The sequence below is a fragment of the Falco punctatus genome (assembly GCF_963210335.1).
Source record: "Falco punctatus genome assembly, chromosome: 9".
In the NCBI taxonomy this organism is placed as follows: Eukaryota; Metazoa; Chordata; class Aves; order Falconiformes; family Falconidae; genus Falco; species Falco punctatus.
In genome coordinates this window covers 5,583,280-5,601,846 of record NC_137589.1, presented here as the reverse complement: position 1 = coordinate 5,601,846, position 18,567 = coordinate 5,583,280, and the positions used below count along the sequence as shown (strand labels likewise).

At 40.5% G+C, this 18,567-nt stretch overlaps 1 protein-coding gene across 9 annotated transcripts in view; it reads left to right on the top strand.

Moving 5' to 3' along the window:
- TACC2 (transforming acidic coiled-coil containing protein 2) overlaps positions 1–18,567 on the top strand; it is a 146,099-nt gene that overhangs the window by 118,955 nt on the left and 8,577 nt on the right. For 6 of the 9 annotated variants that reach the window (XM_080401488.1, XM_080401487.1, XM_080401490.1 and 3 more), the window contains 8 exons: positions 1,861–1,922; positions 2,759–2,874; positions 3,641–3,812; positions 5,218–5,358; positions 6,219–6,299; positions 11,910–12,053; positions 12,987–13,063; positions 17,544–17,587. In XM_080401488.1, coding sequence (XP_080257614.1) covers positions 1,861–1,922; positions 2,759–2,874; positions 3,641–3,812; positions 5,218–5,358; positions 6,219–6,299; positions 11,910–12,053; positions 12,987–13,063; positions 17,544–17,587 — 837 coding nt within the window. The remainder of the gene's footprint in view (positions 1–1,860; positions 1,923–2,758; positions 2,875–3,640; positions 3,813–5,217; positions 5,359–6,218; positions 6,300–11,909; positions 12,054–12,986; positions 13,064–17,543; positions 17,588–18,567) is intronic. The other 3 variants (XM_080401489.1, XM_080401491.1, XM_080401492.1) reach the window with 3 other exon arrangements.

Genomic DNA, 18,567 nt, shown 5'->3' with positions numbered 1-18,567 from the left:
TGAGAGCAATGAGACTAAACAAACTGCGTTTAGCGAGCCATGTTACTCCTTTTGTTTCTGGTTGAAGTATTTCCGTCTGCATCCTGCCGTATGTGTAACAGTAAAGTTAAATACGTGTTGTCCCAAAAGTCAGTTTGGATTGCAATTGCAAAGCCGCTACCAGCCCTGCAGGCAGATGGAAGATCACTGCTGGCTGTGCCAGCAGAGGACAGTGCCGATACATCTCCTGCCCCTGAGCATGCTTGTACGCTCGCTCGGTAATTGCTCTCTGGTTTCATAAAGCTGCCCTATAAAGATTCATGATGGACCTCATGGGGCTATGTGTATATAAATGAAATACAGAAAGGCAGTTGCTAAACACTAGGTGCTGTTATCTGGTATTTCATGCTTTCTCCTACAATTCTGCATCTAGTAGGTGGTTTGAATCTCGTTGCAGTTTTGGTTTTGCTTTCACTAACAAGAAGCTTGTATCTTACAGCAGGAGGTTGTCTATCTTGCCTGGCTTCCCGTTACCATTAAAAACTTCTGGTGCTAGGAATTTAAATGTGAGCAGCCTGCTATTATAGTGTTCTCTTCACTTAGACATTTTACTGTTAAGATCTCCCACGTGTCAAGTACTGAGAGTTTGTGGCTGTTCCTCTTCAGTGGTTGTTTCACAAAACACATAGACTTGTGGGATTATAGTGCTTGTACTCTACAATGCTTTTTATCATAAAAAATTTTTGAGCATTGTAAACTCATATTGCACCCTTTGAAACTTTTTTTTTTTTAAATGAAACACTTAAGAGGTTATCTTTGGGGTTGGTTTGTGTAAAGAACGAATGTCTTAGCGACAGTTGCTCTTTTCCTGAAAGCCGCCCAAATCGAAGAATTTTAGCACATACTTTTATCGTAATGTAAATGCTAGTATGCCATTCATTAGAACTTATCTATAACAGAAATGAAATTATACAAGTGGTTTATTGAATTAACTCATGGAAACAGAGTAAAATACAGCATTAGGACAATTTAGTTACATTTTCAATTTTTAAATTAAGGTGTCATTGCACAAAGTCTTTGCTTTTAGGTGCAGGAAGGTATGCTCTTTTTTCCATTTTGCTGTGTTTTTTCTATCTGCTTCTATATTGACTACTGGGTGACCATGGAATGAAAAGAAATACTGTTTATTCCCCCCAGTGTAATTAGGAGATTAGAAGTGGAGAAACAGTAAAAAATTGCGTTTTTATTAGGGTTTAGATTTAGGGTTCTTCGTAAATCTTTCTGCCTCAGGCATTTCCTCCAAAACTAAAATGTGAACACAGCCCAGTAAGCTGGGCTGTTGTCTCACCCCTTGTTCAATGAGCATACAGGTATTTTATATATCTTTCCATCTTAAGTGATACCACAGTAGTCCCTCTTAATTAAAAATTGTGTGATAAAGATTAAGAAATAGAAATTACTGCATTTCTCAACAGCTTTTAAAATCTTTTTGCGTACATTAAAGGAAACTGGTATCAGCATTACCAACAACTGAAAAGTGTGTTTTCTGTGATAAGATAGAGGAAAGTTATCTGTGCTCTGAAAGCACTCTGAAACTTTCTTAATATTCTGGCCGCTGGGGCAGAATCTTCAGCAAACTGATAAAGCTGCAATTCTTCAGGCAAATGAATTTGCCTGAAATGTGTCCTAGTTTCATTGTTGAAAATCAGTGAAAATCAATGCACCTTCTGCTTTCTCTCTGTATATTCTATTTTTAATACCTCATAGAAAAGCATTGAGCAGAATGGGAGTGGCCCTGGTAAATGAGAAGAGATCTCATTTACTTCTGCAAAAGTCATTTCATGGCACATATTTAATGTTTTTTTTTTGTTTCTGTTGCAGAATTGGAATATGGCAACTCATATGAAATAGAATATATGGAGAAAATAGGCTCCTCTGTGCCTGTAAGTTCTTACTTCCATTTCCATTCATTTGCATTCCCTTGTCATAATATACTATCCTGATAATGCCATCAGCCTCACTACTCCTTAAATTAATTATAACGTGCCTGAAGCAGATCTGCAAACCCAGTTCCTTTAAATTGGCATAACCAGGGTAAATTGCATGTGCTTTGTTGTCCTGTATCCTGTAGAGCTTGTTCCGTTTTATTATTTTATTTTTAAGGTAGCATCATAGTAGTTCTTTCTGGAGATTAAAAGCAAATCAATATTTCCAGCAGCGTAGAGTACAGAGCTGTCTACACCAGCTATTGAACTATTTTAAGAAACTGAGAGTAAAACTTTTAAGAAGATGGAGGGAAATCAGGAGACAATGCAGAATGAATGTGAAATAAGGAACACAGTACTCTGTTATCCGTTGTTTTGTTTTACTTCTATTTAATTCATGGATTTGATAGCTTGAGTAGATCCAAAGGGGGTATATCCACAGGGGAAGTTAGAAAAATCAAGCATGCATGTCAGGTGCTTAAACTGATTAGAAGTTTCAGCGGATAGTTTAGTAGCACTTCTGGTCAAGGGATGCCTCCTGCCTCACAGGACCAGAAATCTGATTAACCCCAAAGTGGGAGAAGAGCCATGACAAAGAGTGAGCTCTATGGGTTTTGTTCTTTAATGGTTTCTTCCTTAAAGGGATCATCTCAGTATCAGCATAGACTGTATTACAGTCCTATATTATTAGTTGTCTGTCAAGTCATTTGGTCACTTAAGGCTTCAGTGACCTGAATCAGCTGTAATGGAGAATGGTTGAGTTGCTTAATGAGCCTTTCTTTTCCTGTTGCCAGCAGGATGATAGCACCTCGAAGAAACAGTCTTTATACCTAATGTTTGATGCACAGCAGGAGAGTCCAGTCAAATCACCTCCCATCAGGCTGTCTGATTCCACAACGCCATGCTCAGGGTATGTCACTGCAAGCAAATTCAGCAGTGGAAAAGGGTATCGGGGAAATGGGTTAACATCATAGCGTGTACACAGACAATTCTTCCTCTCTGCCGCTCTGTTGCTGAGTTGTTTGCTTAAAAATAGACTCCCATCTGTGGACGTGTATGATAGAGGGCAAAGAGACAGAATTTTATAATGGGAAGGAACATGGGAGGACATATATTTCTCCTTCATACTCGTACTCAATAGTCACAGTGGCAACTATTTCACTAGACAGTCGCTTCCTGCTTACAGTCTTTTTCGCAGATACTGAGGTCATTTTCATGTCAATCTAGAAATCTCCTGATTGCCACTTTTCACTTGGCATTTCCTAGATATATTTTCTGAACAAGAAGTCTAGTTCTTAAGAACACAGGATGTGGGGCTTGTGTTTACTTCCAAAAATTTTGCTTGTTGAGGACATCTGTTCTGGTTGGTGAAAGTTGTTTGTTGGGAGAGAGGTAGGTCGCAACGAGGAAGGGGTAAAAAGGCAAGTGAGAAATATTTAAGGAATGTACGTAACATTTCTGATGGAGCTGGCTTTACATGACTTTGGTGCATTGCTTTGAAAGGACATTGCAAAGTGTTATGAAACATAATGATATGAAGTTGGGTGGAAACAATGTGTGTGTGTATATATTCTTGCATATAAACATATACACGCACACATGAAAGTAATGAAGAGGACTTGTTTTATAAGGGCCTTGTGCTCCACCCTGAAAGCAGGTACACAATCTTTTTACAGGTCAAGTTTTGAAGACCCTGAAGCCCAGCAATCTTCTGGAATAAAAATACAACATCCAGCTTCCCGAGTGCTAGCTGCCAGCCAAGAGGCACACTTACAGCCACCTGACAAGTCAAAGCAGAAAGACCTAGAGCCCATGACCCTAGGAACAACTCCAGAGGCTATTGAAATAGTAAGCAATTTATGATAAGTTTGGGAATAATTTTCCCGCAGAGATTTCTCACGTCACGTGAGAGGTAGCAAAGGTGGATCTCAGGAGCTGAGTGAAACTCCACCTGATACTTAAAGATCTTGGTAGCAGCATGTGGTAGTACCCAAATGAGGTAGGTAGGTTGATGGATCTGATGAAATTCAGAAGAATTTTCTGAATTCTTACCATAGTTCAACATGGTCTTGTGTTAACTTATTCCAGGTTGATACTTTGAAGTGCTTTCTTTCTCACACAGGCTTTTTTACACTGTGCTTTAACCCAATATGTGAAAAAATATTTTATATATAAAATAAGGGGTTTGATATTTACAGAGAGACATGATCTATTCTGTTGCATGTACTGTAAAATTTAAAAATTTTGTCAGTAAACAACAGGTGCCCTTTCACATTTTCGTATAAACTGTCAACTCTATTGTTATCACCTGATACTGATAATGTAAAATTCAACTTTATGATCATTAGAACTCACTCCAGTTTCAGTTAAATCACTTTTTTCAGTGGTTTCTCTGGGTCACATTTGAATTGGCAGTGAGCCCTTCCTTGATTCCAGCCTGCACTGCATACAGACTTCAGAGCACTGGTTCTCAAATTCATGAAGGTTCCCTCAGGTCCTCCATTTTTCCAGGAAAACTTGTTCCACAAACGCCTGCAGCATTAGGCATGCTAAGCTATAGGACAGTATATTTACTGAGGAGTCAAAACAAGAGCTGCAGTATTATGCTTAATTGGTATTAACAATGCTGTTGATACCATCTCACAAAACGTTTTTTATGAGCTTGAATACTTTTCTCACAGCAGAAAGTGTTGGGTCCTCAGATCCCAATGGTCTTGTTTTTGTCATTGGAATTCTGTCCACCCTCATCTTGTGTATTTATTCCGATCAGGTTATAATTGTGAACATAACTTAGTTTATCCCCAGTAAGCAGCAAAAGACTTTGCAAAGACTGCAAAAAGGGTCTTGCTGAGGTTCCCCTCAGTTTTAGTGGTCTTCAAAGCTTTTGGACTGCCTTAGAGATTGCCTGAACTGAACATAAGGTTTTCTACGAGCAAATCCTGTGGTAACTCTTTGAAAACTATTGATGAAGTATCAAGAGCGGGCTGTGGTCCACGGTTTGAGAGCCATTGCTTTAGAGGTCCTAATATTACTTATTTGATGTTGGTGTTGGAAAATATACCCAGCTTTTAAATTCGGAAGAATTGTTCTTGATGTTTGTCTGTTACACCTATGAACCATGTATTCAAAAGTATTCTTCAGTGGGGCATGAAACTGCTAGGAATCAAAGATCTGCAGACACGTATGTTGCTTTTGGCCTGAACTGCTTGGGCAAAAAATCTGTTGCTTATGCTATATCCTCCTTGCCCTTCAGACATCTCCTGAAGACTCCTTTGTCTCTGCTGATGCTCTTCTCAATAGGATATCTAAGAAAACCTCAATATGTGATCAGTCTGAATATCTAGATCCTGACTTAGCAGAAAAGAACCCCCCAGTATTTGCTCAGAAACTTCAGGTTTGTAGCAGGAATATAAATGTTGCTTTTCTTTAAGTTTGTCTGTTCACAGGTAGAGGAATGCTTTGCCTCATCTGAAAAGGGTGGGGGGAGGCTTGGAGAGAAGGTGGGAAAGAAGCAAAATAATGCTTTGATTCTTTCCAAAGTAACGTTGGCCTTTCAGGAACTTAAGGAACAGGAAACAAACACTTACAGCTATCCTATACCACTGATGGATATATTTTGCAGAAGTCTTTATGATGCACATCTTTTAAGATTGAACACAGGACTTGATGTGTGGAGAGTTGTCTTGACACCTGGCCTTAGTAGGTCTGTGCGTGTAGATTGGTTTTCAGAGGTTTAGGCCCTAATTCTGCTGAAATGAAAATTAGACTTTATTTTTCTAGTAATCTGTCTAATGCAGAATTTGGCACAGCTTCTTCTAGGAAAAGCAAATTGATCTGCAGACCAGTTCTGTATGTCAGGACATTTTTTCTAGAATATTTATAGTGAGATTTTAAAACAGCAGAGGTTGAATTGGGAGTGGCAGCTGGCATAAGTTCATGTAAAATGAAAACAAAAGGAGACGAGTCTGTGAAAAACAGTTTTAGCTTCAGAAAACATTTATTTTACCTAAAGTGTTGTTCATATTTACCCCCCAATAAACATTGTTTGTCTATACAGCTACCTCAAAACTAACCAAAAACTGAAGGTTTGTATCGGTGTTCTAAACGTAAAAGGAATATGGATGTGTTTGTCACCCAGGAATTGCCAGAATTATATTTTTAAATATAACATTCCATTTTTGAATGTGTTAAACATTTTTGCTATGTTCTTAATACATTTTTTCTGTGGATTGCTCACAACCAAACACTTGACAGGAGGAGTTAGAGTTTGCTGCAATGAGGATAGAAGCACTGAAGTTAGCCAGGCAGATTACCCTGTCTTCTTTCTGCTCCAAGGTATCTGTTTTGTGCCTGCCACGTGTGTGTGAGTGTGCACAGACTAAGAAACCGAGTGCTGCTTTTTCTTTAACAAGGTAACTAAGGCTCTCGGGGTGCAGTGCTAAGCTGTGCACACCTCAGTGTGACACCAAATAGCATGCTGAAAGCAGTACTGCACACAGAAGTGCTGTCGCCTGCTCCACTCACAGAGTACCGCTACATCCAGATTAACAAAAAGCAAATTTGAAGGCAAGAAGCAGACACATACCTTTTGCAGGAGACAGATTCTGCAATCCAGGTGGCCATTTGTCATTTGTCTACAGCAGGATTTTTCCTAAAAGGTTTCATGGCAGAACAATACCAAACCTGCTTCTCATAAAGATGCTATAGATTTTGGCTTTAGGGACATTTTTCCTTTTGTTGGCATTTTCAGCTTGAAATCAGACACCTTAACGGAGTTTGGAAGTGAGACTTTCCATCAAGTCTGCCTTCAGGCATCTGAAGAAAGGGACTACAGCAGGTTTGGAAGGGCTATAGAGTCCCAAGGAAAAAAGGCCTCCCAACACAGTGTGTCTTGTTTCATGAAGTTCTAAACTTTTTTTTTTTTTTTTTTTAATTGCTGCTTCCAGTTGTGCTGACGAGTTCCGCCTCAGAGTGATGCTTTGCACTGCTTTAGGGATGCATGTGGTCCTCACTGTGTTTGGAATGGGGTGGAAGAGCTTGCTTGGATGCGCTGAGTTTGGTGGTTAACCAGTTGCACAGCCAGTTTAAGATGCCCTTCATGGTACTTATCAGAAAAACAGTCGAGCCAGAAGTGTTAGTGGCTTTTTTGGGAGGTGGCATCAGCTGAATGGGATGCTGGTGGGATGGCAGTGTCCTGTTGCAATGAGACATACTTATTCCAAATGGGGGGACTGCTTCTGATATGTCCTTCTCCAGTGACCTTCCTCTTCTTATACTGTCCGTTAATATGTCAGTGGGAAGTTGTCTGCCTGATCCTCTGTCATCTTGAGTTCATTGCCTCGTACCAACATTCAGGCTGGTTGTAGGGTAGAATTTCTTGGTGCATTAAAGATAAGTCATAAAGTAGCTAGTTCATAAAAGTAAAGATTAATTTTTTTTAGATTAACTGTACTTTTATGAAAAACAATGCTTATATTTGATTTATTTTGCTTACCTTAAATAGCCCATGAGCCAGCTGCACTTCCCAAAGTAAACTCATTCCTTGCAGATTTATAGGTGTTGAAAAGTATGTTGCTATAATCTTCTATTTAATCAAGAAAACATGTCGTTGTCTTCATTAGAAACCAAGCTTAACCTTCTAGTTAGGAACAGAAAGAACAAAGAAGGAAAAAATAAATGCCATTTTCATGTGTGAGCACTGGCCTGTGTGTGTCCCCTCGCTCTGTTGCCCTGAGTGGTGAGTGTCAGAAGAGGGTGAGTGGGATCCTCTCTAGATCCCCTCTACCTCATTCTCTTTCTACCTCCTTGTCCTCCCAACACTGCTTAACATGCAGCAGTCAGGCTCTCTACCACCAGGAAACAGTCAAGATTAAACCAAGATGCTACAGGTTACACAAAAAACTTCTGTTACACATCTGCATTTTTACTACCAGCCAGCAATTCAGAAACGCACAAATTGTACTATTTTAGACTGAAAAGAATAAGTTTTTGCGTTTGTGAATCCTTGTGTGTTATCCAGGGGAAGATTCTGAGCTGCAAAAGTGTTCTAATATGTATTTGGTTATGTGAAGTTATATTTTAAAGATGCTTTTAACATCATTACAGCATTTTATTTTATTTAGAACAAGTTTATAAACTCCTTAGAACTTAGAAATGGGGAGTGGATTTCATGTGGTTTTTAAAAAATGCCATTAATCTGTATAAGAAAGACAGTGAAAAAGATAAGCAGCGATGAGGAGAGAAAAATAAGCAAAACTCACCCTCTGACAGAGAACTGGCAGCCACACGTTGTCCAGTCAGTCATAGGAATGCTTTTAGCTCATTACAGTGGGTGTCACGTTAGGCTGGGAAGGACTTTTGTCCTTGTATAACTTTACTATTTCAGTGGGAGGTTGCTAATGTTAAATTAGCCTATGATGACTACTCTTGTGACCTACAGTGACTGATGGCCTGGATTAAGTATAATAGAAGCCACCAGATGACTGCAGTGACTTAAATTCAGACACTAACTGGCAGATTCCCTTCTGGTTGGTTGGTCTCCATTCTTTTCTTAATGTTGTATAATTACATTTAACATTTGCAAAACCACGTTGGGATGGGTAACGAGAACAGGATGCTAAATAAAGACACAAGCGCTTGTTATGGCAAGTTAGGTCACCTAAAATAAAGGTTAAGTACAGGCATTTTCTGCTAAGACTAGGTCTGAGAATAAGGATGTGCAATGTGTTGTTCTGACAGAGGGAAATTATTTGGCCACTCCCAAACTTCTTGTCACAGACTTCAACAACAGCAGGACTGGTCGTCTGCTTTTACATTGCCAAAGATTTCTGTCTTCCAGCACAGAGATAAGTTACTGCTCCTCTGTTAGACAAACTCCATTAGGATGGCCTGTGGGCGTTTTTTGTAGGTGCAACTTGAACAGAAAGCCAAGAGGGTTTGTTCCCACCACGCTGCAGGTGCTGAGGTGATGTAGACTTGGGTGTGGAAATAAGATCCAAGGAAAGGAAAGAAACTGAAAGGAAAAGCATCCGCACAAATGGGATTAGTGCGTCATAGCTTTGGGGGGCTTTCGTGGTAGTGAAGGAAGAATATTTCCTTCAGAGACACCATTTCTTCTAGTAAAATTTTACAAGCAGAGAATGTGCCTCATACAAGAAAGGAATATGCTTGGATTTTACTTGTTTTTCAGTATATTTGCACATACAAATAGGTCTTGTTTTGCCTCCATTGACCGGTCTGCAACCACATCTGTTAAAGAGTACACCATGTGATACGCACCCAGGCAATATTTGAGTGCTTGTAAAGGGCAAGCTAATTTTCAGCAGGGCTAAATACATACTCCTTTAAACAGCATGAATAAAAACTAGTTTTCCTTTTCATTCCAGTGCCTTTCTCTATTTTCATTCAATTTGACCTTCTTGAAGCAAGGTAACTGCAGCTGGTTAGTCGATGTGCATTTATTCTCCCTCTGGTCAGATACCTGGTTTCGGTGAAAGATGCTGGGAAGAGAAGCAGCAGCACACTGGGCTTTCAAATATTTACACTAAGATTGCAGTGACCTACATTTAGTAGTAATTCCCCTGCAGACTCTAATCTTTCTGTGCGAGGTTCAGTGACTTACAAATCCCCGTGCTTATTATTACCCCAATTAACTGCTTACCTTCTCAGCAATTAGGTGTTGAACTTAAAGCATTGACAGAGTTATTTTGGGTAATACCATCATCATGTTGGTCAGGTGATACTATATTTTCAGGATAGGAATATTTGGAGGCAGCAAATAACAGTTACTGAATTGCGCATCAGTTTTGAGCTGTGTAAAATTGCAGTAAAACCATGAGGACTTTTACTGGTTGCTCCTGCCAAAGAGCCTGGTTGTGACTCGTGTGAAGTGTTTCCAGAATCAGGGCAATACTGGTCGGACCACTGCTACAAGCATTTCTGCTCGATGATTAAATTCCAAGGGTTTTTACCGTCATCTTTGGAAAATTTTAAGTTGTTTTGCATTTCATTATTACTATTCATTCAAATGCAAGAGATAACTAGAGAAAACATATTAGTGAAGTGTTGAGCGCTATGTAGAAAGTATGCATAAGTATGTATTAAATGGTTTAAATATTCATTTTTCTTTAAAAATGTTCATCATCCTGACAGTTACTTTGACACATTTTTATGTGAGCTTGAGGAAATTCATGTTTCTTTTGGCACAATTAATATTTTCCAGCAATCTCTTTGTGATATCTAGCAAATTAAGCTGCAGGAGGCTTTTGAAATCTGATACATACAGTTCAACAGATTGATCTTCTGGATGGCCTTTCTTCTGAGGACAGCTTTGATGATCTAATGGCTCTTTTTCATCTCTGTTATTCTTGCCTTATGTTTGAGGAGGAATTAAAGTACATCTTTTTTGAAGTTGGGATACTGAGTTAAGCCAGCAGCAGTCTTATTTATTGACTGTTTCACCTTTACTCAGATCTGTGGACAGCACCATGTGGTTTTGTATTTATGTGTTTACATAGGTGTCTGAGCTTGTGTCCCAGATGTATTTTTTCCTACGTAGTTGTAAATTGGGAGATGCTTTCAAGAATACAGGCTCTGAAATTTTGATAGATCTTGTGATGCATTTTGCTCAGGTAGGAAAGTCCACAGTATTTGAGGTTGCACCTCCTAATTGTATTGGAATTGATCATTATTTTGTGTGTTCATGATTAAATGTAGTAAAACAGAGAAGGGATGGCCTGCTCCATACACAATTTTTTGTGACATTTCAGTTCTCCGGCCTTTTTTATTCCAGTGTTGTAAGGAGGCAGTGTTTTGGTGATGGCTGTGGTGTCAGTACTGTCTGCTCCTCTCCTCTCTGTCCCTAGTAATCCTGATTCCTTTGGCCAGTTTTGTGCATATTTAACAGAGGAGTGGAACATTAAACCCCAGCAACACGAGGGTTTATTGTGTGACCCACCAGCAGCTGAAAAAAAGAATATTTTGCTTCCCAGACCACCACAGGCAATACCCAGGCAGTCAGTCAGCATGTGCATGTGAGCTGTTCGATGGCAAGATGCAAATCATAGGTAGGGGACACAGGGACACACAGCTGTGGAGGTGCACTTGCTGCAGAGGGGTCTGCTCTCATGGGGTTGCTACAGATCATGTCTCAAAATGTGGTGGGTTTTTTTTTTGTTTAGTATCTTCCTAACTGTCTTGTATAATCTGCTTGGTTTTTAATGTGCTGCAACTTGGATTATTTGTATATGGAATTGTTTGCAAGACTTATGCAGCATCTCAGTGTCACGTACCTCTTTTTTGCTCTCTTCCTCATTTCACATGCTGCTCTCCCTCTGCGTTAATCTGAGTCACTGACATGAGCAAAATTGGCATCTGCAAATAAAACCTCATTTAACTTACTAATTGCATGCTAAATACCAGTGGGGCAGCAATGTCACTTGTATATTCACACTTTTTATGTAATAACATTGATGATAGATACAGTATGTTGGCAGGTCAGACCTAAGAAAGTGAGTTGTCCTCTTGCTTCTGTTTTCGTGATCTATTTTTGAGGAAGCAGAATTTCCCTTAACAAGCTCCCTGCCTCCAATTCTAATTTCCTCTGCTGACGTGCATTTCTTGTGGATGGTTTGATGAAATTTCTGCATCAGAAAGTAGTAAATTTTCTAATATAGGACCTTAAAATATTGGTGGCAAAGTGCTGTCTTTATTTTCTCTCTGTAAGGATAATATGGCTCTCTTGGTGCTTACTGTGGCTCTAAAATGTGTATTTTATGATTGCTAAACTCAGAGTTTCTTGTCAATGTTAGTGCTGTTATAACTTAGTAGTGCACAGGATTCTGGTTCTAGCTCAGGACCCTGGTGCCTACCACTACACCCAGAAAACATGAGCTAAACACATATTTAATGGTTCATTTCTTTGTATTTAAAAAACCAAACACACAGAGAGAACCTGCTATCCCAGCAGATGTTTCCATCTCTAAAAGTGCATTGTACTCCCGGATCGGCATCTCGGATGCAGAAAGCACCACAGGTCTTCTCTACCCCCAGCAAGACTTAGACTCTGCACTACGACTTGCCAGAGCAGAGGTAATTTTCTTCAGAATTTTAAAAAGGAAATAACGTGCCCCGTGTGGTTTCCTTTCTTTCCTATTTTCTCCCAAGTGATTCATATTATGAACACTTGTTCTATTCTTGAAACCATCCTCAGCCATGCTAAAGCCGCGCTAGAGGCTACAAAAGCAAAAGGTGCTACACTGTAAGTTTTACTTTTTTTGACACGAGTGAAAAGCAGACATCATAGGAAAATAGATCTTTATTGTTTTTAACCTTAAATGTACTCTGTGCTTCTTAACATTGCTACATAATTACATAAAAATATAGAAATGCTAGAAAGAGGAATAAAAATATGTATTATACAAAGCTACATATAAGATTAGTCTGGCTAATAATAAGTATTTAAAAATGGGTACAATCCAGTGTTAGAGTATTCCAAACTTTCAGATAGATTTTGTGCACAAAAGGAGCTCAAAGGTACACAGTCCTTTGAGAATAAAAGTTCATGGACACTCAGCCCTAAATATGCACGCAGCAGCAGTGGAACCCCCCTAGAGGACAGGCGAGGGGACCAGCCATATTCCAAACCCACGTACAGGAGCGTTTCGGGTTTGGCACCAGGACAAATCGGATACCGTGTACTGTAATACAGTATTTCTGGAAAAGTGTCCTTGTTACAGTCAGGAATAGAACACGAAACAAGAACATTGCATCTACTTTCCTAAGTTAGTTTTTAAAAACTTGAGTATAATTTCACATCCAGGCTTTTTTAATTGCACCCTGCAGTCTGAAAAAGAAGAAGATCACTAGGGATGCTTACATTTGAACCTATTATGCACTTGAAAATTATACAACTGTTAATTAGAATTTGATATTAAATCAAATATTGTAAGTTATTTAATTTCCTCTTTAGTGGATCACTTAGTTTTACTGTTGCAGATTTTTCCTTTGCTTTCTTTGTCTCAGATTGTGGCCAAGGAAAGAGAAGTATCTGAGTGGAAAGAGAAATATGAAGAAAGCAGAAGGGAAGTGATGGAAATGAGGTGGGTTATTAACTTGTCACTGATCACACTGACAGAGAGTCTTGTTTCAGATTGTGGGTAGTGCACAGAGTACCACGATTGTACAACTGTTGCGGCTAGCTGCATTTGTTCTGTTAACTTTAACTGCAGGGTTTGGATTGATCCTAAGCTGATACTTTGTCTTTGCTCTGCTTGGTGGGCACCCCTGGTCAGGGTAATCCTTGAAAACTTCGATGTTGCTAATCTCATTTACATCCTCAAAATACTGAGATAAGAGAGGTCTTAAATCTAGGTTAATGTAAGGGAAGAATTTCCTTCAAGTTTTTGCTGTGGATTGCATAGTGATGTTTCTATGCCTGACTGAATGAGTCTGCCTGCAGAACTGGCAGAGGTATGCACGTGCTAATTTAAAATTCACTCTTCACAAATAGTTTTGCCAACAGAAGAAAGGATGTGAATGTTTGCAGACAGGTACAAGTAGTACAGGCTCCTTCCAGGACATTATTGTAAAAAGTTTTTTTAACAATAGAAAACAAAAACCTAGTTGCCAGTAGAAAAACATTTCCTGCAGAGGAACCAGTCTGGCCTCTGAGTGTTGACTGTCAAGGAGGTTCTACACTCTTTTCTTTGAAATGAGCTGATTTTTTAATTACTGCATACACTAAGCTTGATTTTAGTTAAGTAATAGTTATCTTGGATTCTGCTGTTCCATTTGAGAGCCGTCAGAAGGACCCTGAGCTTTTCAGTTTATTCTAGTTGTATCTGTTCTGTTCTATTTCTCCTTGCAAACCTTCTCTGTTACATTACATTTCTGTATACTGGAACATAACTGGTTTGACCTTCTTTCCCAGCCCAGGTCCTACCACTTGCAAGGATGACAACAAAATCACTGTGGTAGGCGAGTTGCTCAAAGAATCACTATTGCTGCCCCTTTAGTCAGTTGAAAGTTTCAGCCTTTCTTTGTTTACAGTAGTAATACCATAAGAACAACATATCAATGAGCTTGACCCACTTATCCATTTGAATCTGAGAGAGCCATCAACTGCAAAAGAGAATGTATAAAAATATTTCATGGAGTCTTTAAAGCCTGTTGCTTTTTACCTTCAAACAAACAGAAAAACTGTCCCCCCCTTAACTCATAAATAAAAGGAAACTGTCAGATTATTTTAGCGCCCTTCTCTTCAGTAATAATTTCTGCAATCGCTTCTGAGACTGAATTTTTCTTCAGAATCGCTTCTGTTCTAGCACCAGCTTCTTCCCAAAATGAAATGCCTCGGTGGTTTAAAACTAAAGCCGATGAGCTGTGTCGAGTGATGACCTGCATATGCAGTTATCCTGTACTTGGGGGAGTCAGGGTAAAAGGGAACAGTGGTGCAGAACTCAGCAAATGCTAGCATGGATGCCAGGAGTCGCACATGGCGTATTTGGATAGCGGCAGCACAGGGCTTTGAGCCAAAGCATCTTAAGAGGAGCATCTGCAAAAGGCAAGGGCAGCCGCTTTATTTCTTTCAGAAAACCATCTCCAGTGCCCAGCTGAATTCTCTCACCTCTCTTGCACTCTGCTTGAGAAAGGAAACAAAACGCTGGCATATCCCACAAATGCATAATGAGGCAAAATGGAGCGGAGCTGCTGCAAGCAGTCAAACCGAGGAAGCAAAGCAAGGAATGAACAAACTTAGGAATTGTGTAAGGAAAGTCTCAGTGTTCAGCACACGCTTCAGTGCAGCACTCGGTCTGTTCTTTAGAAACTGCCTGGGTGCACATGTCTGCTGGCTGCGAGCGGGCACAGACAGAGGTTACTTATTCCTTAATGAAAGGAGAGCAGGGGGTGACACAGAGCAGCTGGCACCCTGTAGATCTGTACCTTCATCTTCCTCATAGTAATTTGCTTGTGTGCCTACACTCAATAAAATGTGAAAAAACCCCACATTATCTAAGCCATATTTCCTACAGGCACATCCCTAGAACACATGGGTGAAAAAAAATATCTGACTAACATGGTCACAGAATGATGAATTATGCATGTGTGCACGAAGATTTTTCTTGGAAGATTAAATGTTGAAGCAGTCAATGTATGGTAAATTAGAGATGCAGCAATTAGGTACGACATAATGATACGCAAGGAGTGAAGGGATTATCTAGAGTTGCAAGCACAAAAGCATCAGTTTCACAGAAGGAGAAACAATGCTTCTTTACCCCAGTCACGGATACTCTACCTGGAATATCCTGAGTTCAGCTGAGTTTCCAGAAGAACGTCAGACTGGAGGGAATTTCACTCCAGACAACAATAGCCAAGATGAGAAGTTGTAATAATGTAGTAACTATTGACGAGCTGAACCAGGGTGGGCTATACCGTAATCCAAGGGTACAACCAGAGGCAGGCAAGAAATACTTAAATGTGATTATTTGAAGGTTTCATGGATTATGTCTCAGTAGGGGAAGTCAAGCAGATGAGCTCTGAGACCCTTTGTAGCCCTGGATTTTGGTGGTGTTATGACTTCTGAAATTGCAGGAAGTCAATAAAGAGAAACGTCCAAGTACAAGGAGTCAGGCCTATGCAGCGTGTCAAGCTAGGGTTCAGACGCGCTGTCACAGAGAGGAGTGATGTGGCCAGCACCCTGTGCTTCCCCAGCCATGGTGACCTTTATTTGGGCTGCTTGACTGAAAGAGGCCTTTGACAGGTGAATCTGGAGCAAGAGTTCACTCGACTGCCTTGCTTTCCAAATCAAATATTATTAAAATTGATATGCTATTGCAGTATCCACTTCTGTTGAACAGCTGCTGCATGATTCACAGGGCTGGATGACGCAGAGAATGTGGTAGCTACCTGAACTAGTCTAAGCTGGTAAAAATAAGAAACAGATAATGTTATTTCTCTTTCCTGCCAACCTGGGTGGTGCAGCCTAGGCTGGGTAGTGCTGTAGTGTTGTAACTGTGTTCGATGTCACGTTCATTGTCCCGAGTCCTTGGCTTAATTTTCTAGGATGATAAAAGTTCCTAAAGGTGCCTGGTGTTAGAAGGATATGACATGGCTTTACAATCCTTATTGCTTACAGCAGGCTTTTGAGGTAATCTTCTTTGTACATGAAACCAATCCCTTCCTTTTAGAGGAAAATCCCGGTGGCTATCTTTGCTCTCAAAAGTGTCATTTATGGTTGAAAGAAAAACAAGAAAAAGAAAAAAGCCAATTAAAACAACAGGATTGACAGCAGGGAAAGCAGCATCGGAGCAGATCCCGGTGGAGGCAGCGGCTGGAGGCACGGCGAGCGGTGCAGAGCCAGGCTCCAGCCGCAGCACGGGGCACGGTTTCTGCCGGCAGGCTGGGCGATGTCCGCGGGCGCGCGGCTCTGAGCGCCCTGCTCTGCGCAGCGCTCTGCAGCGCCAGGGCAAGTGAGGCGCGACCGACCCTTGGGCAGTGGCCTCAGGGGTTCCGGGTCTGTTTGTGACTCCGGTTTGAGACTGGCAGTACTGGAGTTACTGCATTAGTTTTTTGGGAGCTCTGTTAAGTTTCTCCTTTCCTTACTGACTTTTGTCTCAGAATTTTCCCACATCCTTTCTGTAACCTCACCAACTGCAGCAGACTTCTCTAAAATGGAGAAAGTGAAAGCGAGCTAAGACTGCAAAAGGGACGTATTCAAATACCAGTGAGCTATTTTGAATACCCACTTCAGATGAAGTGTGGGGTAATTTTGGTTTTTTATAGGCAGTCCTACGTGGCTTATGAGTCAAAGCACAGATCAAGCTAGTCTCACTTCATTAGCTTTATTTGGCTCTGGGAAGGGGATGGATCATCTTTCTAAATCACATTTAATCTGCTTATTTTGGCTAACCTCTTTTCGAGAAGGAAATTCAAAGCCTACCATGAATATATGAAATAAGTCCTAAAGGTAACATTTTGCCGCCTCTGTTTCAAAAGCAGATTTGGGGAATAGGACACAATGGATTTTGTGCTACATAATTGAATATTTTGGGCTTGTTCTCTTAAGTGCTAGTGGATCGTTTAGTCACATTTGGAGAGTGGAAGATTAGATGTATTTTGGATGAGGGCCAACTATACTTCCGTTAGGTTTACCTGCTACCAGTTGTAACTTTACTTAACATTTACGTTAAAAATAAGCAAACACAGACATGTGAAGAGGGAAGGAAGTTATGGAAAAATCAGACTCCACGTAACTCCTGAATTAGTCCAATGTGATTGTGGTTATATTTAAATTGTGACTGGTCATGTACTTTGGGTGTGTTTCAAATAACAGAACTTGTTTCAAAGCAATCCCTTTTCCCTCCCCCCACCTATGCTGATATATACAGAGAGTTAAAAATCGGGTGCAACGGTTAAGCTGTCAGTTATATTGGTTACTTATGTAATAAGAAGCATATTAAAGTGTGAAGGGGTTCTGCATCTCTTTTAAAATACCACAGTTATTAAGTGGCATTATTTTCTAAATAAGCACTAGAAATTATGATGTTTGTGAAATGCTCTTCTTTTTTTTCCCTCTTACAGGAAAATAGTTTCAGAATATGAGAAGACAATTGCTCAGATGATAGGTAGGTGTTTCTACTCTGAAAGACGCTATCCTCCACTCTGATTTTCTGAAGCGAGCCTACAAACATGGTTGAAATCGGTGGGCTTCATTTTGATGCTAGCTACATCTGCTGATGCTGCTGGGAATTGTAAATGCATCTGTGGGCGTCAGCGCGTGCTGCCAGGTTCTGATGAAAAGCTAGGGCGTCATTGTACAGAGAGCCCCCGAGGCAGTCCACGTAATACAGAAAGGTCAGGGCTTTTGCTTCTGCATCAAAGCAAACTGTCCCGTAGGAAACGTGTTCAAATGCTTTGCCCAGAATTCATGGGTATCTCGGGGAGAGACTTTCAATGACCTACAAAACCTTTATTCATCCACTCATAACTCTTTAATGGGAGGTACCAAACTTAGCTCTTCACAACAACAGGGATTATCTGTGCTAAGTGCATTGGTCAGACCAAAACCTGGATTAACTCCAATCCCAGCTGAGAGATTATGAGTGGCCAGACCACCTCCCCAGTTATTTACTGACGTAAGGGTGTCCTTTAAGGTCTAAATTATGTTTTGCCTTACAATAAATAGAATATGCCTTTGTTAACAGCATGCCCCACAAATGAAAAATGTTATGTGCAGTACCATTTCAAAGTCAGGGGTTGCAGAACTCATGTGCTTCCTTGGTGCGGGAGGTCGGGCCCCTGGGATGTGAATTTAAAGCCTCCTAAGATTTCCAAAGCTCTTTTTCTTAGTCCGGCTATAGGAAGCATTGGTGGTTTGTGCCACCCTGTACTGCTTCAGCTCGAGCCATCTCCCAGAAAAGCGAATGGCTGAGGGGGGTCGTGGGTTCTCTATGGCCCAAGTTGCTGGGAAGAGCAGGAAAGGAAGCAGCGGGTGGTGAGAAAGCAGGACCAAGTTCATCTGGACAAGCTGGAGTGAAGCAGCAGAGAACTGTGAAATGTTGTTAAAAGCCATCGGGAGTGACCTTCAAGTTAAATCTGGGCTGTG